Source organism: Phycodurus eques, chromosome 13 (genome assembly GCF_024500275.1).
Source record: "Phycodurus eques isolate BA_2022a chromosome 13, UOR_Pequ_1.1, whole genome shotgun sequence".
NCBI lineage: Eukaryota > Metazoa > Chordata > Actinopteri > Syngnathiformes > Syngnathidae > Phycodurus > Phycodurus eques.
This window is the reverse complement of record NC_084537.1, coordinates 21377695-21392666: the sequence shown is the minus strand read 5'-3', so window position 1 is coordinate 21392666 and position 14972 is coordinate 21377695. Positions and strand designations below refer to the sequence as shown.

Sequence of the window (14972 nt, the reverse complement as noted above, 5' to 3'; positions counted from 1 at the left end):
CCAAAATTCATCCTGATCGTTGTGCATGTCTGCTCTGCAACTACAGCAAATGTTTTGGTTGAGGTTATTTCTGCCAAAGGCTCAAGGGTCAACCAATTATTAGATCCAAGGGTTCACTTACTTGTTGCTTTCTGTCCAGTAAATGTTTCCGTTATGCTCTATAAAAATGTTAAAACGTAGAATTCTTTGTGTGGTGGTATAACCAATTTATGGAGTAATTTAAGAAATTCCAAGTCTCCTTGGAAGAGAAGCAACAGTGCTGAACTTTCTCCATTCATAGACATTTTCTCTCATCGCTGACTGATGAACATCAAGACCTTTAGAGGTACTTTTGTAAACTTTTCCAGTTTTATACAAGTCAACAATTTTTAATGGTAGGTCTTAAGACCTCTTTTGAGCGAGGCATGGTACAAATTTCAAACACGACAGGAAATGTCTTTCTGAAGTTTCCCTTCCTCACAAATCGGACATCAAAAGATGTCGATCCGAGTATGAAGTTGATGAATAAGTGTATAAACCACAGCAAGGCACACCCTGTTAAATGACTCAACAACGTTTGTGATCAGCATTTCAGAAATGACCAAAGCTGCCGGTAACATGGTGTGTTTTTTTGTGACAGAGGCCTGACTTGTATACAGACTGTTTGTCAGTGACCTGGCTCGAGGCCATACGGCTGTTTGGACATTCTGCATTAATGACTAACTCAACAGTGATGTGTGGTTTACATCACCTGAATGGGGAAGGTTGCTTGATTGGACGCTAGTTGCTTCATCGTAAGACGCAAACGGAATCACGTGCGCACGTGTCTGCGTGTGTGTGCGCGCCATGTGTTTCAATTTTGTTGTTGTTGTTTTCGTACAGTTTTAATGTTTTAGGCTAGGAAGAATTTATTTTACCACCAAAAAAATTATAGCATACTATACCCTCCTGAAAAGAAATAGAAAAGGAAAACAACATATTATGCGATACGGGATATTATTTTTGTGTCAGATTAAATGATAAGCATGTGATATTAACATAACTGCAACTTGTTTTAGGTTTGATCTTGTAATGCAGAAATTTCAAAGACTTTTAAAATAAATATATTCTTCCACGATCACTTTAAACTTAGGGGGAAATTAGATTTACTGTCGAGTGTGTTAAGTGTTTCCAGACTGTGCAAGAAAAGCATTCTTGCGCACACGTGTTTTTCATCACAAAGTGCGCCTTCGTAGCTCTGTACATGCCCAAAGTTGCTCCCTTCCAGACTTTGATTTTCATCCTATGTGACCGTCATTTAAAACAATATATTTTAAATATATACAGTATATATCTATATACATTACATTCACTTCAAGCTGTTGCACTCTTTACAAATAAAACATTGGCGAAGTTTCACCATACATACAATGCCTAACAAATGTATTACACCACCACTCAATGCAATCTCTTTTTTTTGGCGTGTAATCGTTAATACACCTGTATGTAGAAGCGGTTTAACCCAATTAATATTCATGACAAGTAGCCTAATACATTCGTTATAATGGTGAAAATTATGATTCAGTATGCAGTGTTGCTCACACAGGCTGTCTTTATTTTGATGTTCCAAAAGGAAGGTCTTAATTAAGTTACTTAAATCAAAATTTCAAAAACCACAATAAGCCTATTTCCATTGGAAAACTCTTCGGGCCTGATTTACTGAAGGTTTGTGCACGCAAAAAAACAGATGGGAGCTGATCTACTGATTGGGCACATCCAGAATTGCATCCGTCAAACAGGCAAAATTGTTTCTAAAATACTGAGAGGAGTTGATGCAAATAGATTAATTTAGTTCATGCAATGTGATTGATTTATCAAACCTGAGACAATTTGTGGTGGCTGATTTTGCGACTTTAAATGTCCGTGTCTGAAAGGCAGGTGCCCGGTTTTTGGGATTGTAGTAAATCAGGCCCTTAGTTATTAGTCTGCAATGACTACAAAACATGTTAACGCTTATTTCAGATATTGAAAACTGTCTTGAAATGTCTTGATTAAAGATTATGGTCATATTTAGTGAACGATAGGTCTTGAATTTGAATGCATTGCCCTTTTAAAAGTCTTCAATTTGCTGCTGTAAAACTCCACATTTAATATCTGAGTCTATATCGGAAGGGAACGTCTCCGACGGGCTGCATGGTTCCAAAGCCCCATCGTCGGACGTCTATTTCGGGGATCTCCATTCCGGGATCCAGCAGCTCCAACTCAAAGTAGACCAGCATAAGGAAGATAAACTGCTTGAGCTCGTTGGTGGCAAAGAAGCGACCCGGGCAGATGGACACCCCGGCGCCCCAGGGCATGGTGTAGTACTTCACCTTCTTGCCGTCTTTATAAAACTCTGTCTTCCTGCTCCCGTCCGGGTTGAGGAAGCGGTCGTGTTTGAAGGCGGTCGGGTCAGGGTGGATGCCGGGGTCCATTTGCACGCCGCAGTAAGGGAAGACCCCCATCCGGTCCCCTTCGCGGATGCTGAACTCCTGGCCGTTGGCCATCTTCAGCGTCATGTCCTGGAGCACGGCCCTGGTGAGAAGGGGCGCGGCGGAGAGTCTCAGGGTCTCCTCCACGGCGCTGTCCAAGATTGTGGCCTTCACCAACATCTCGCGCGTCAGACTAAGCAAGGGTCCGCCGCGCCTGACTTGCTGGCCAGACTCGAGCACGATCCGGTCCACCTCGCCCTTGACGGCCGCCATGGCGTCCGGGTGCTTCATCAGGTTGAGGAGCAGCCAGAAGGAGGATGGGCCCGTGTTGCCCTGCGAGGCCCACAGGAGGAGAAACATGTACCTGTCGATCATGGCCTCGTCCATGCCCATCTCCTCCCGCACCCGCTGCATGTCCCACACCCAGCCGCTGATGTTGTCTTTGGTCTTCACCTTGCGCACCGACAAGACGTCCCAGAAGTAGTCCATGAGACCCCGCAGCTCCAGTCTTCTCTTGGGAGGCAGCACGCCGTAGGCCAGGTTGGGGAAGAGCTGGTCGTACTTACGGAACTTGTAGAACAAAGCCTCCGATTCCACCCTGTCCTTCTCTTTGGCCTTCTCCTCTCCGTCCTTGCACTTGGGCGACACGTTGCCATACAGGGACAGGTAGCCCGCCCTGAAAACGATATTGTAGCAGTACATGAAGAGCCCGTCTTCTGTCCAGGCCTGCTCCTCTTTGCCGAGGTTGTGCAGCATCAGGTTCTGAAGATTGCCCGTCATGGACTGCGTGAGGACCTCCAAGCCGTCCCCCTTCAGATGCTTGTTGCTGGACTGTTGCAGGATGTGATGCTCGCTGTGAGGTGACCAGTAGCCGAAGACCCTGTGCACCAGGTGCTTGGCGAACTTGTTGAAGTCCAGCTTCTCCCGGCTCTCCTTGACAAACGGCCCGAAGGACAAGGGGTCCTGCAGGAAGGTGACGTAGAAGCCACCCAGCTGAATGGTGAACACGTCGCCGTGCTTCCTTTGCATCCTCTGCAGGAACTTGACCGTGTCCCTGCGGAACTCCAAGACGTGGCCCAGCCAAGGGAAGAGACCCTTGTCCAGAGGGGGCTCCCCGGGCCTCCGCCGTCTGAACACCCCCAGAAGATACAGGCCCCCTAGCAACGCTGAGAGGAGCGCAAGAAGGATAGGCAGCAGCATCACTTCCATGACTGATCCCTCTGACGGAACAAGCATGGTTTGGAGTGAAGGTCCGCATGCTGACTCATAAATGCTCTTTTGGCTCCTCCCTTAGGTTTCGGTCTTTCCGGAACTCAGCAGGCTTCCATTTATGGACAGTTAGGAGCAGAATGTAAACAATGAACCACATTTGCTTTCACTTAGACTCCATAATCATTTGTCATTGTTGTTGTGAAATGCCTCATTTACAAGCAAATGGAAAAATCCAGCTTTACAGTCATTCAAGTAGGAAAAACCTGTTATTTGCCTATTTATGACTTAAGTGCTCGCATTGTTGCTCACAATCTCAGACGCAAAGGCTAAAAGAAGACCCACACTGTCATATTTTATCTCAAATGTGACACACTTAGTGTACCTCTGACAAAGAGGCCGTTGATTATAATTATTTTTTTAACCTTAACTAAGCTTAACTTTGCCTTGCAGTGATTTTTATGTAAAAAAAATAAATACTCCACATGCTGCCTTGTTAAAGCATCAACAAAAGGAACACAGTGTGCAACCATAATTATTATTGGTTTCTTTTTCCATAATGTGATTATCCAGAGAATAATAAAACAGAACCACTTCGGAGGTGTCACCCATCGTTCACCATTTTGCAAATTAAGTATCCTCAGCATGTGGCGCCATCTGGTGGACGCCTGCCCCAATAGATTAAGCATTCTCAACCCGTTCAATCTGTGAGTTGAAGTGATTTTGTCTGTTTCGTGTCGACTATCTACACGATCTGCGTGGAAAAATACAGGGTGGCCATAAAGTATCTTTAAAATGTAACAAATTCAACACAAAACATAATAGACAAATCTGTGGAAATTCTTGCAAAACGGGAGTAGATATTAACGTGTTTTTTTTGTTTTGTTTGCTTCATTTTATACACACTATAAAATGGTTAGTTCACAACACTTCCCAAACTGTAATCAGAATCAGAATCATCTTTATTTGCCAAGTATGTCCAAAACACACAAGGAATTTGTCTCCGGTAGTTGGAGCCGCTCTAGTACAACAAACAGTCAATTTACAGAACACTTTGGGGACATAAAGACATTGACAAAAAACAATTGTGCAAAAAGATGCAGAGTCCTCTAGCACTTAGAGCAGTTCGAACGACTAATATTGCAATAGTCCGGTGCAATGACCATTGTGCAAAGGGCGCTGAGACTTCAAGGAGTGTATGCGGTTTAAAGTGACGAGTAGTGCGATCATCTGGGACAATGTTGGTTGTGCAAATGTTACAGATACTCCTCAATCAGTGTGCAAATGGAGCAGATGCTACTCTGGCATGAGTGGCCAGTATATGCAAATAGTGCAGCATGGCGAGACAACTGCCGTGAGTGCACGAGTAATAGATAATTGGCCCCACAGAAATGTGACAACGAACTCAAGTCAAAAAATTGCCAGCTTATTGTAATGGAATTTTAGGTTAGGTGTTTAAGAAGTTGATCGCAAGAGGGAAGAAGCTGTTGGAATGTCTACTAGTTCTAGTTTGCGTTGATCGGTAGCGCCTACCTGAGGGAAGGAGCTGGAAGAGCTGGTGACCGGGGTGCAGACGGTCCGAGAGGATTTTGCACGCCCTTGTCTTAGTTCTGGCAGCGTGCAAGTCCTCAATGGTGGGTAGGGGGGTACCGACAATCCTTTCAGCAGTTTTGATTGTCCGTTGCAGTCGGAGTTTGTCCATTTTTGTAGCAGCACCAAACCAGACTGTGATGGAAGAACACAGGACCGATTCGATGACCGCTGTGTAGAACTGTCTCAGCAGCTCCGGTGGCAGGCCGTGCTTTCTCAGAAGCCGCAGGAAGTACATCCTCTGCTGGGGCTTTTTGAGGACGGAGTTAATGTTGTTCGCCCACTTCAGGTCCTGAGAGATTGTAGTTCCCAGGAACTTGAAGGTCTCGACGGTTGACACAAGGCAGCTGGACAACGTGAGGGGCAGCTGTGGCGAAGGATGCCTCCTGAAGTCCACGATCATCTCTACCGTCTTGAGCGTGTTCAGCTCCAGGTTGTGTCGCCCGCACCGCAGCTCCAGCCGCTCCGCTTCCTGTCGATATGCAGACTCGTCACCGTCCTTGATGAGGCCGATGACAGTGGTGTCATCTGCAAACTTCAGGAGCTTGACAGTCGGGTTCGCTGAGGTGCAGTCGTTCGTGTAGAGAGAGAAGAGCAGCGGAGAGAGGACACAACCTTGGGGCGCCCCAGTGCTGATGCTGCGTGTGGATGAGGTGGCCTCCCCCAGCCTGACCTGCTGTGTCCTGCCCGTCAGAAAGCTGTAAATCCACTGGCAGATGGCAGGTGAGACGCTGAGCTGGAGAAGCTTGGTTGAAAGGAGTTCAGGGATGATGGTGTTGAACGCTGAGCTGAAGTCCACTAACAGGATCCTCGCGTAGGTCCCTGCACTGTCGAGGTGTTCTAGGATGAAGTGCAGTCCCATGTTGACTGCATCATCCGCAGACCTGTTCGCTTGGTAGGCAAACTGCAGGGGGTCCAGCAGGGGACCTGTGACACTCTTGAGGTGGTCCAGCACGAGACGTTCAAAGGACTTCATGACCACAGATGTCAAAGCGACAGGCCTGTAGTCATTCAGACCAGAGATTGCAGGTTTCTTGGGGACTGGAATGATGGTGGAGCGTTTGAAGCAGGATGGAACTTCGCACATTTCCAAAGATCTGTTAAAGATCTGAGTGAAGACTGGAGCGAGCTGGTCCGCGCAGACTTTGAGGCAGGATGGGGACACATGGTCCGGTCCTGTTGCTTTGTTAATCTTCTGTTGTTTGAAGATGCGTCTCACATCCTGTTCATGGATGGTTAACGCAGAAGTCAGAGGTGTGGTTGTGGTCGCGGGTGCGGCCGGGTGGGTGTGTGGAGTGAAACTGTCCTTTTCAAATCTGCAATAGAAGGTAAAGTAGAGAGTACATTTTCAATAGACTTTGTGGACACCCTGTATATCAAGAATATCACTATTGTAATGCGACTTTATCACCTAAATTATAGTTAATTATACATAATTTCCCTGAACTCTGCTACTACAGCACGTTGCGGAAACGTGCGGTTTCCATAGCAGCGACGAGCCCTAAAACTAAGTAATTGCAGAGACTACCGAAAGTAAAGAATTTTACTTTTTACGTACTTCCGTTTTCGTTTAATCGGTGAAACCTTTTTTTATTTTTTATTTTTATACAGGGAACAAGACAGACACGATACCGTGCGTGGGTATACGTAAATAAGAATTAGAGACCCCGATTCAATATCCAGTTGCCTACGGTATGGCATCCGTTATCAGGCAACTGATTGAGCGGTAGCTTACGAACCATATGGTTGCTTGCTACTCTTGGTTGGAATTGACGACCTTTGGTTGTTGCGCATATAGTAAAACGGATGCTGCATTCAATTGTAGGATGTAGGTAGGTTTATCAAAAATTCGGTCTGGTATTCACCCCTTATTGGATAATTACTCGATCTAATATTGAACTAAAGTAAACTATAGTCGATAAAAAGTATTTTAATTGCATACTGAAAAATACATGGCCTCACTACGTAGTCTACTATTTCACAGTGTGCCATTTGTACTGGTGTCTCCGAACGCACCGCAATGCACGTCACATGTGACGTCACACCTGCGTGCACTGGTAGTTACATCACGAAGGCAGCCGGTACATTTCCTCCTCCTTCGTACGTGCGAATTGAGAACCCAAGGGACCCCAAAAGCTGAACATTTGTCTCACAATTTTCCCCATTAACGCTACATTTGTGTTCACAGGTAAGATTGATTTGAAACACTTTCTTTTTGTAACGCGACGGCCAAGTGACGTCTCTACTGTTAATTGTATAGTGCAAGTTTTTCATGGAACTGTACGAAAATCAAAATGGTGATCCCGTGTATTGTATGTTCATAGTAATCCTTGTGACATTCACTGGCATTTTCTTCACGACTGATGTGACTCGGTTGTCCTTCATGTGTAACCCCTGAGCTCTGAACACGCTTAAGCTAACATGTGGAAACACTCTTCTTACATTTTGTTCTGTATCTAGTCACAATGTCTGCCTACGAGGAGAACGAGTCCAAATTTATAAGAAAAGCCAAGGAGAATCCATTTGTCCCTGTGGGTGAGTACATCCTGGCTGCCTTGATTGCGTCACTAACACCCAAAGCAACAGTTCTGACTTTTACAGCGGTGGGAAGAGTAGCCAAATATTGTACTCAAGTAAGAGTATTGTTACTTTAGAGCGATATGACTCGAGTAAAAGTAAAAAGTAGTCGTCTAAACTCTTACTTGACTACGAGTAAGAAAGTACTCAATGAACAAACTACTCAAGTAACGAGTAATTTGTGAGTAACTTCTGATTTTTATTTTTTAAATGTGAGCATGAATATCAAATAAAACAAACAAAAATAATTTATGGACGTTGACACACACCTGCAACCATTTCAATTTTTAACTGCCCAAAAACCAACCACACATGCATTGGGCCCTACAGAAACATTATTTGCTTTATCATCACTAAAATGACTTCATAAAGAAGCTGTTTGCTGTGTGCGACACCATCAGCTAATTTGGCCACATCCAAAACAACAGCAAAAACATCTGCAACTTACCGCCAGGTGTTTTCTCAAGTAAGAAGTGGGCTGAAATATCCAAGTTGGAGCAGTCACAATTTAAGCGCTGCATGTTAAAGCTGTTGTTTTTCATATTCTGTAAAGTAAACACAGTCACGTGCCTGTTTTTATTATTATTTTCACCAAGGTTAGAGTTATCGAGTTGGCCCATTAGGATTCATCCTATTATAGGAATATTGTGTCTGGGAAACATCACTTCCTCTCTTCTTGAAGATGCTGTCACACAACACCGCACCTCAAATACACGCCCGCCTTTGATGGCTACAATTACATGGACAGCGACGGAAGACACGCATACATGGCCTGCAGAGCAGATGACCTATGCTTAGAAACAAAAAAAAAATAATAATAATAATAAATTCTTCTCTCTTGCACTTCGAGAACATTGAATATAAGGTGCAATACAAATAGTGTGTTCCTATAATTTATTTGGATGGTAATTGTTATCTTGTAAAGAATGAAAAGAACAAACCGCATAACTCTGCTTTTAGAGGCTGGAATGACCTTTATCTATGAACCTATACTACCTTGTGTTGGCAGAGCAGACGTGGCATCAGTTAAGCTGAAGATTCAAGGAAAAGTGCAAATTAAACCGTGTTGTTATAATACATCATTTATTTAGGAAGAAAAATGAATGCTAAGCTTACCCTTAAGGGACGTCCTGTTGTCAGCGCAGTTGAGCATACTACTACTATATGAGACAATTTGACAAAATGTTTGCATTTTGTGCTCGTGGCAGGAATGGCCGGCTTCTTCGCCATCGTGGGCTACAGACTGTGGAAGTTAAAAAGTCGCGGGGACACGAAAATGTCCGTGCACCTGATCCACATGCGCGTGGCCGCCCAAGGCTTCGTGGTGGGAGCCATGACTGTCGGTATGTACGCGGCCTAAAAGGAAAGTAAATACACTGTGAAATGGCCCCTGATAGGACACAAGTTAGAAAGTTAGAACAACATATACTGGTCATCATCTAACAGTTTTATTCATTTTTATATTTTTTTAGGTGTCCTTTATACAATGTACAGAGACTTCTTTGCCAAACCAAGAGAAGAACAGAACCCAACGCAATCCAAGTGAACGTGGACTGAACTCCTTTTGTTTAATGTCCCTTAATATTACTTGATATTAAGGTTTTATTTTTCTACTGACAGCCCACACCGTATGTATGCGCATTTCCACAAAGTAAATAATATTTGATGACCTGTCTATGGAATAGTACTGTATGTCTGACCCATCACACACAGTTTGCAGTTATAATTCTTGATTATTTATCATTTTTGTTTTGATTTTTAATGGTGTGGGAGTGTTTATTGAATGGCAGTTAAAATATATTTATAGTATTGTGTGAGTGGCCTAGGATCGACTACATTTGGGGGAAAAAAAAAAAAGTATATAAATTTTTCCCCGTGTTATTGTCTTGAGATTTATCATTGTTATTGTCCTGGTTTAGGGATTATCATTATCATTATTACTATAATTATTATTTTGCCAAATCAAATCATTATTTTTTATTTTTTTTTGACAATTGTGCAAAAAGATGCAGAGTCCTCTCGCACTTAGAGTAGTTCGAAAGACTAATATTGCAATATTAATACATCAAATTGCATGCATTCGTCAAGGTTATTAAAATGTATTCATTCACCTGGTTCAATATAAGTAAGATTGTAAAGGGCGCGTTAAATATCACGTTTTCCATCGACAAGGGCCCAATTTCAAGTGAAGCTTCATAGGTGGCAAATGAGGCGGTACGCATAATGCGCTAACCAGAAATATTTCATAGCCAGTTTAATGCCTTATGTGACAAATGTGTATGCACAGTTTCAATATTTCTGTTTCTGTTTCACTGAAAAATAAATGAATACGGACTCAAACGTTTACGAGGCTGTGTAACTTTTGATGAAGATTGTTTTCTCTTTTTATGTATACAATCAAAATCTGACTGGTCAGACTGCATTGTTTTAAACTGGAACACACAAGTTGTAAATCGACTACTGTTGTTTTTTTTAATTAAAAGTTGAGATGGCTTCAAGCTAACCTTCGCCATGAGAACGTGTAACTCGTTCTCGCGAGACCCCGCTCGAGATTTTGTCAAGTCAGCGTCGTTGCCATGGATACCCCCGTCGCGGAACAGGAAACCCTTCGGGAGGCTTCTGTTAGCTAAACAGATGTAAATTAGCCTCAGTTGTAAACAAAGGCGGTATTTCAACTCGTGGCAGGTAAGTGAATTAAATACTAATGTTGTCGAAACCCTCCTGTATAAATGTTGCTTTTCGGACCAAAGATCACCATATAGGTGCAATGTTAATAGTGGCTGCAGTTGTTGAGGAAATCCACCACGAGGAATTGGTCTGCGGTAGTGGAGTCACGTGAGAATGACAACAAACAGCCACTTTGACAAAATGCACACGCCCAAAGTAAACATGACTGTATGAGAGGTATTAATAGGTTTATTAATGTTGGTCGGAGAGTTGTTTAGAATATGTTGGTAAAGGTTGCACACCACGACAATCATTTTCGGATATGATTTTTGTGCATCTCATGTCATGAAATCCATCATTCAGGTGTACGTGCACGTTAGCCTCACAGCTGCGAGGTTCTGGGTTCGAGTCTCGGCTCAGACCTTCCTTGTATGCAGTTCCGAATTTAAAAAAAGATATGTCTAAAAATATTCAATGTACTTCATTTACACCCCCATACTTTGTATATAATAGTTTGTCCATACAACAGAAGCGTCACAGATCATGGAGTATGACAATGGATTCAACAATCTTCAGGCTCAGGAAAATGGAAAAGCACACGGGGACAAAATGAAAGCAGAGGGTGCGTTTCTCAGTGAACATTTGGAATTACTGAGCCAAAGCACGGCGACAGACAACATGCAAGACAGGTGGGAAAGTCCAAACGTCAGTCGCTACCTATAGCCCCCGTTGACCTTTTGTCAATCAATGCCTGCAGACTGGAACGAGACGAGCGTCAGCGTTTGCTGGACCAGCTGAGGGAGCTGACGGATGTCAACGGTCGCCTCTTTAAACTGCTGAGCGAAAAAGAATTTGAGGTCAAACACATGAAGAAGAAATGGGACAAGGAGAGGGTGTTTCTCATGGCTGGTATGCTTTTTTTATTTATTTATTTATTATTATTATTATTATTATTATTTTTTTTTTTTTAAAGAGTTGCACAGATACCATTTTTTTGTATAAATTTTTTTTTTTGGACAGTACTGACATGAGTACTTGATAATACCATTCCGTCTCGCGTCTCGGTTTGAACACTACAAGCACGATGTAAAAGGAGTATATAGATAAGAGAAATTGTTGTCATCCATGTTTACCTTAAATTAGTTCCATACGGCAGACATGGCTCCTCCTCCACTTGGCGTGAAGGTACTGTATACTGTATGTCAAGCTGGTAAAGTGGTATCGGAGTCGGAATATCGGACCATTTTTTCGAGTCCGAGAACAGACGTCCAATATATGCATCGGTGCATCTTCTACTATTTAGCATCAAAACGTCGATGACGATAAGCATTGGGAGACTTTGTGGCTTTTTAGGCGCGTCCGGCATGTCGGGCGATGCTGCCGCCGTCAAGATCGTGGAGTTGTCCAAAAAGAACCGAGAGCTGACCACTGAAGTGGAGCGAGAGAGGACGAAATCCAAACAAAACAGCAATAGAATCAAAGCACTTGAGAACGATGTGAGTCTTTCGTTTGATTTGATTCAATGATGTTGCATCATTTCAATTGTCCTATTATTTCTTCTCCTTTTTTTTTTTTTCTCGCTACAGCTGCAGGCTGCTGTGCGCTCACTACCAGGGCAAAAGGTTGACGTGGCTTTGCAGAAGCAAAGCTCGTCTAAAGACGGCGAGGTAGAGTACGTTGATTTGTGCGACTCCGTTGTTCAATTCAGTGGAACCCGTAAAGTTGTCTGTCGTTGCGTTTTAATCGCTTTGACGGTTTATAGTGGTTCACTTCAAGCACAGATGTTACTAGAGATCACCACTTTTGCATTACGTCGCCGTCATTTGTTCGTATTCGTTTTCATATTGTTAACAATAAAGAATATCTATAAAGCTGACTGCCACTTCTTTACACCCTACACCTACTTAGATAACCTATGGGAAAATTTGTGGTTTTATTTTATGTAGGTTTTATTTACGTTATATTTATTTGTAATTCGTGTATTTGTATATTTTATTTCACGTATAATTTTGTTACTGTAATGGTTTAGATACTTTTACTTAGAATTAATAAAATTTGTTTTCAAATGTTTTGTTTGTGTTTCTAATGTAATATGTATTTTATTGAACTTAATATTTATTGGAGTTGACTGATTTTTACAGTTGTAAGAGTTATTTTTTATATTAATATACAGTTGTATTTATATATTTGACATTTCATATTTGTAAATATAATCATTGATATTTGCTGTTGAGAGGCTGAAATTCAGAGGAATTGGACAATTTGAAGTAAAACAAGGTCTCTTAAAGATTAATCGATGATCAAAAATCATTATCGCTTAATTTGACAATCGATTAGTCGTCGATTAATCGTCGCACCTCTCCAGTTAACAGTTTGTTTTACATTCAAAATGCGACTTAAAACATTGTCTGGACAGTTAATAAAGGATGGCCACAGTTGGACCCCAACCAGATGATTTCTTCCTCCATTTTTTGTTTTGTTTTTGGTTTACGAGACAATACATTGTTGTGTTGTTTGTCCGTAAAAAACAGGACAACCCAGCGGTGAAGTCCCTGAAGGACAAACTATCTGCTGCCCAACTCAAAGCCACAGAGTATCGCTACCAAGTTCAATTTCTCAGACAGGAGTTGAAAGTGGCTCAGAAGGTGCAAAAGCATCTCGTCAGTCATGATTTACCAAATACGTTTTGACATTCGATCTTAAATTTGTTAGTTCATGTCATCTGTTGCAAGGTTCTGATAAGTGAGGTTGGGGAAGAAGTCAACGTTCAGCAGTTACTGAGCTGTGCGGGAAGCTTTAGAGGACGTGCACAGCAGATACTGGCTCTTCAATCAAGGGTAAGATTGCAATTATGTCTCACATAATAATAGTTTAAGTGGAGAAATAACGACATGAATTGACTATAGTGTTATAGTTCTCACAGCACTTTTGGTCACAAAATACTTTCCAACATCATTTCTCATTGTGGGATAATATTTATGTGAATGACGTTGTCAAAGTTGGAAACTTTCCATGGGAATGCGTGGACATTTCACTGGAATTCCGACTTGGACAAACTAAATTCCAAACGAAATGGGTGTATGGATGGATATACCACTACACCGTCAGTGAGTATTACTTGGTTTTAAAAAAAAAAAAAAAAAAGACAAAGTATAAATGAATACATTTATATAAATATATAATATAGTCTGCATTCATGTTTTGTGTTGTCCAGTGAATTCACAAATACACCACGGTTGCCATGAGCGCAATACAAGGAGGGCATCCATCAAAACATAATTTGTATTTGACTGGCAATATTTCCCCATTTTTTTCAGCTATATTGTTTCCAAAGAGACAAATAAACTACTGCAAAATAAAGTGATATAAAGTGAGCAGCGTGTGTGTGTGTGTGCGTGACAGGTGCGTGACCTGGAGCAGCAGCTGAGGCCACCTCCATCAAGCGTGTTGACCGTGGACGAAGAAGAATATTCGGGCGTTCCTCCTAAAAGTCAGGGCCGAAACGTCGGCTACAGTCGCAGCGCCGAGAAGGAGAAGAAGGAGGCATTTCAGGTGGGTTATTACCGTTATTTTTTAAGATTTCACGGATTATGATCTGACACGCCGATGGATCTCCAGAGGCTGTCGGACAGCTATGAAACCTTGCAGCGAGACCGCGATCAAGTGAGGAAAGATCTGGAAGCCGCCAAAGCCAGGAACAAATGTCTGTCGGCTGACATTAAAACGCTGAAGGCTCAGACTTCCTCCTTGCTGCTGAAGAGCAAACACGACGACGAGCTCGTGGACGCTATACTGGTACGAGTAAAACACGTCGACTGTGAACCAAAAACAAAACAAAACAAAACAAAAAAACGTTCGCGCTCCTCGCCTCGATCTTTTCCGCTGCAGAAGGAGAAGAGCCGCATGCTGGAGATGCTGAGTCAGCTCACCAAGCGGAATGCGCCGAGCCAGCCGAGCTCGGGACCGTCGCTGAGCAGCGAGCTCTCCGCGCAGAAGATGCTCATCCAGAACTTGTACCAAGTGGTCGCTGGCAAAGAGAGCACCATTAAAGAATTAGAGGAGAATATCAAGCAGCTCTCCAATGACAGCCGCTGACAAATCATTTTGAATTATGTCGAAAAAGTGATTAAAAAAAAAGAGGATATGGTTTCAAAATAATCCAATTACTGTACAAGATGAATGTTTTAATAACTATTCAAAATTTACAAAAACATAAAGATGCTAGTATATTATTACAAAATCTATGTAAATAGCTTGTAAATTAAATGTAATGTCAGGGTTTTATTTATATAATGTTTGATTTTTTTAAATTACTAGAACAACAGATACTGACACGATATTAAGTGTTTAAATTACTGTATATGTTTTGGTAGTTTAGAAGGCTAATTATGACATAGAGCAGCAATTCCCAACTACGGTGTCACAGCACATTAGTGTGCCATTATGGATCATTAGGACACTATACACACGTACGGTGAGATTCTAATTGGTCAATTGGTT

At 42.3% G+C, this 14972-nt stretch overlaps 3 protein-coding genes across 4 annotated transcripts; 2 read left to right on the top strand and 1 right to left on the bottom strand.

The window, feature by feature from the left end:
- Positions 1–3705, bottom strand: LOC133411474 (5-beta-cholestane-3-alpha,7-alpha-diol 12-alpha-hydroxylase-like). The gene has a single exon (XM_061693908.1). It carries the CDS (start codon positions 3663–3665, stop codon positions 2106–2108), a length of 1560 nt encoding a protein of 519 aa, XP_061549892.1. The 5' UTR covers positions 3666–3705; the 3' UTR covers positions 1–2105.
- A 3564-nt stretch (positions 3706–7269) lies between these two features.
- Positions 7270–9482, top strand: higd1a (HIG1 hypoxia inducible domain family, member 1A). Its single transcript, XM_061694191.1, has 4 exons — positions 7270–7416; positions 7689–7763; positions 9014–9148; positions 9278–9482. The coding sequence occupies exons 2-4, from the start codon at positions 7694–7696 to the stop codon at positions 9349–9351; spliced, it is 279 nt and encodes a 92-aa protein (XP_061550175.1). The 5' UTR covers positions 7270–7416; positions 7689–7693; the 3' UTR covers positions 9352–9482.
- A 782-nt stretch (positions 9483–10264) lies between these two features.
- On the top strand, positions 10265–14582 carry LOC133411617 (coiled-coil domain-containing protein 13-like). Of its 2 annotated transcripts, none has more exons than XM_061694186.1 (9): positions 10265–10490; positions 11002–11161; positions 11230–11381; positions 11826–11968; positions 12059–12139; positions 13004–13117; positions 13205–13309; positions 13875–14024; positions 14091–14582. In XM_061694186.1, exons 2-9 carry the CDS (start codon positions 11016–11018, stop codon positions 14565–14567), a joined length of 1368 nt encoding a protein of 455 aa, XP_061550170.1. In that variant the 5' UTR covers positions 10265–10490; positions 11002–11015; the 3' UTR covers positions 14568–14582. The 2 variants fall into 2 exon arrangements, with proteins under 2 accessions (XP_061550170.1, XP_061550171.1); XM_061694187.1 differs by having other exon boundaries at positions 10265–11161; positions 14091–14267; positions 14361–14582.
- Positions 14583–14972: the final 390 nt, after the last annotated feature.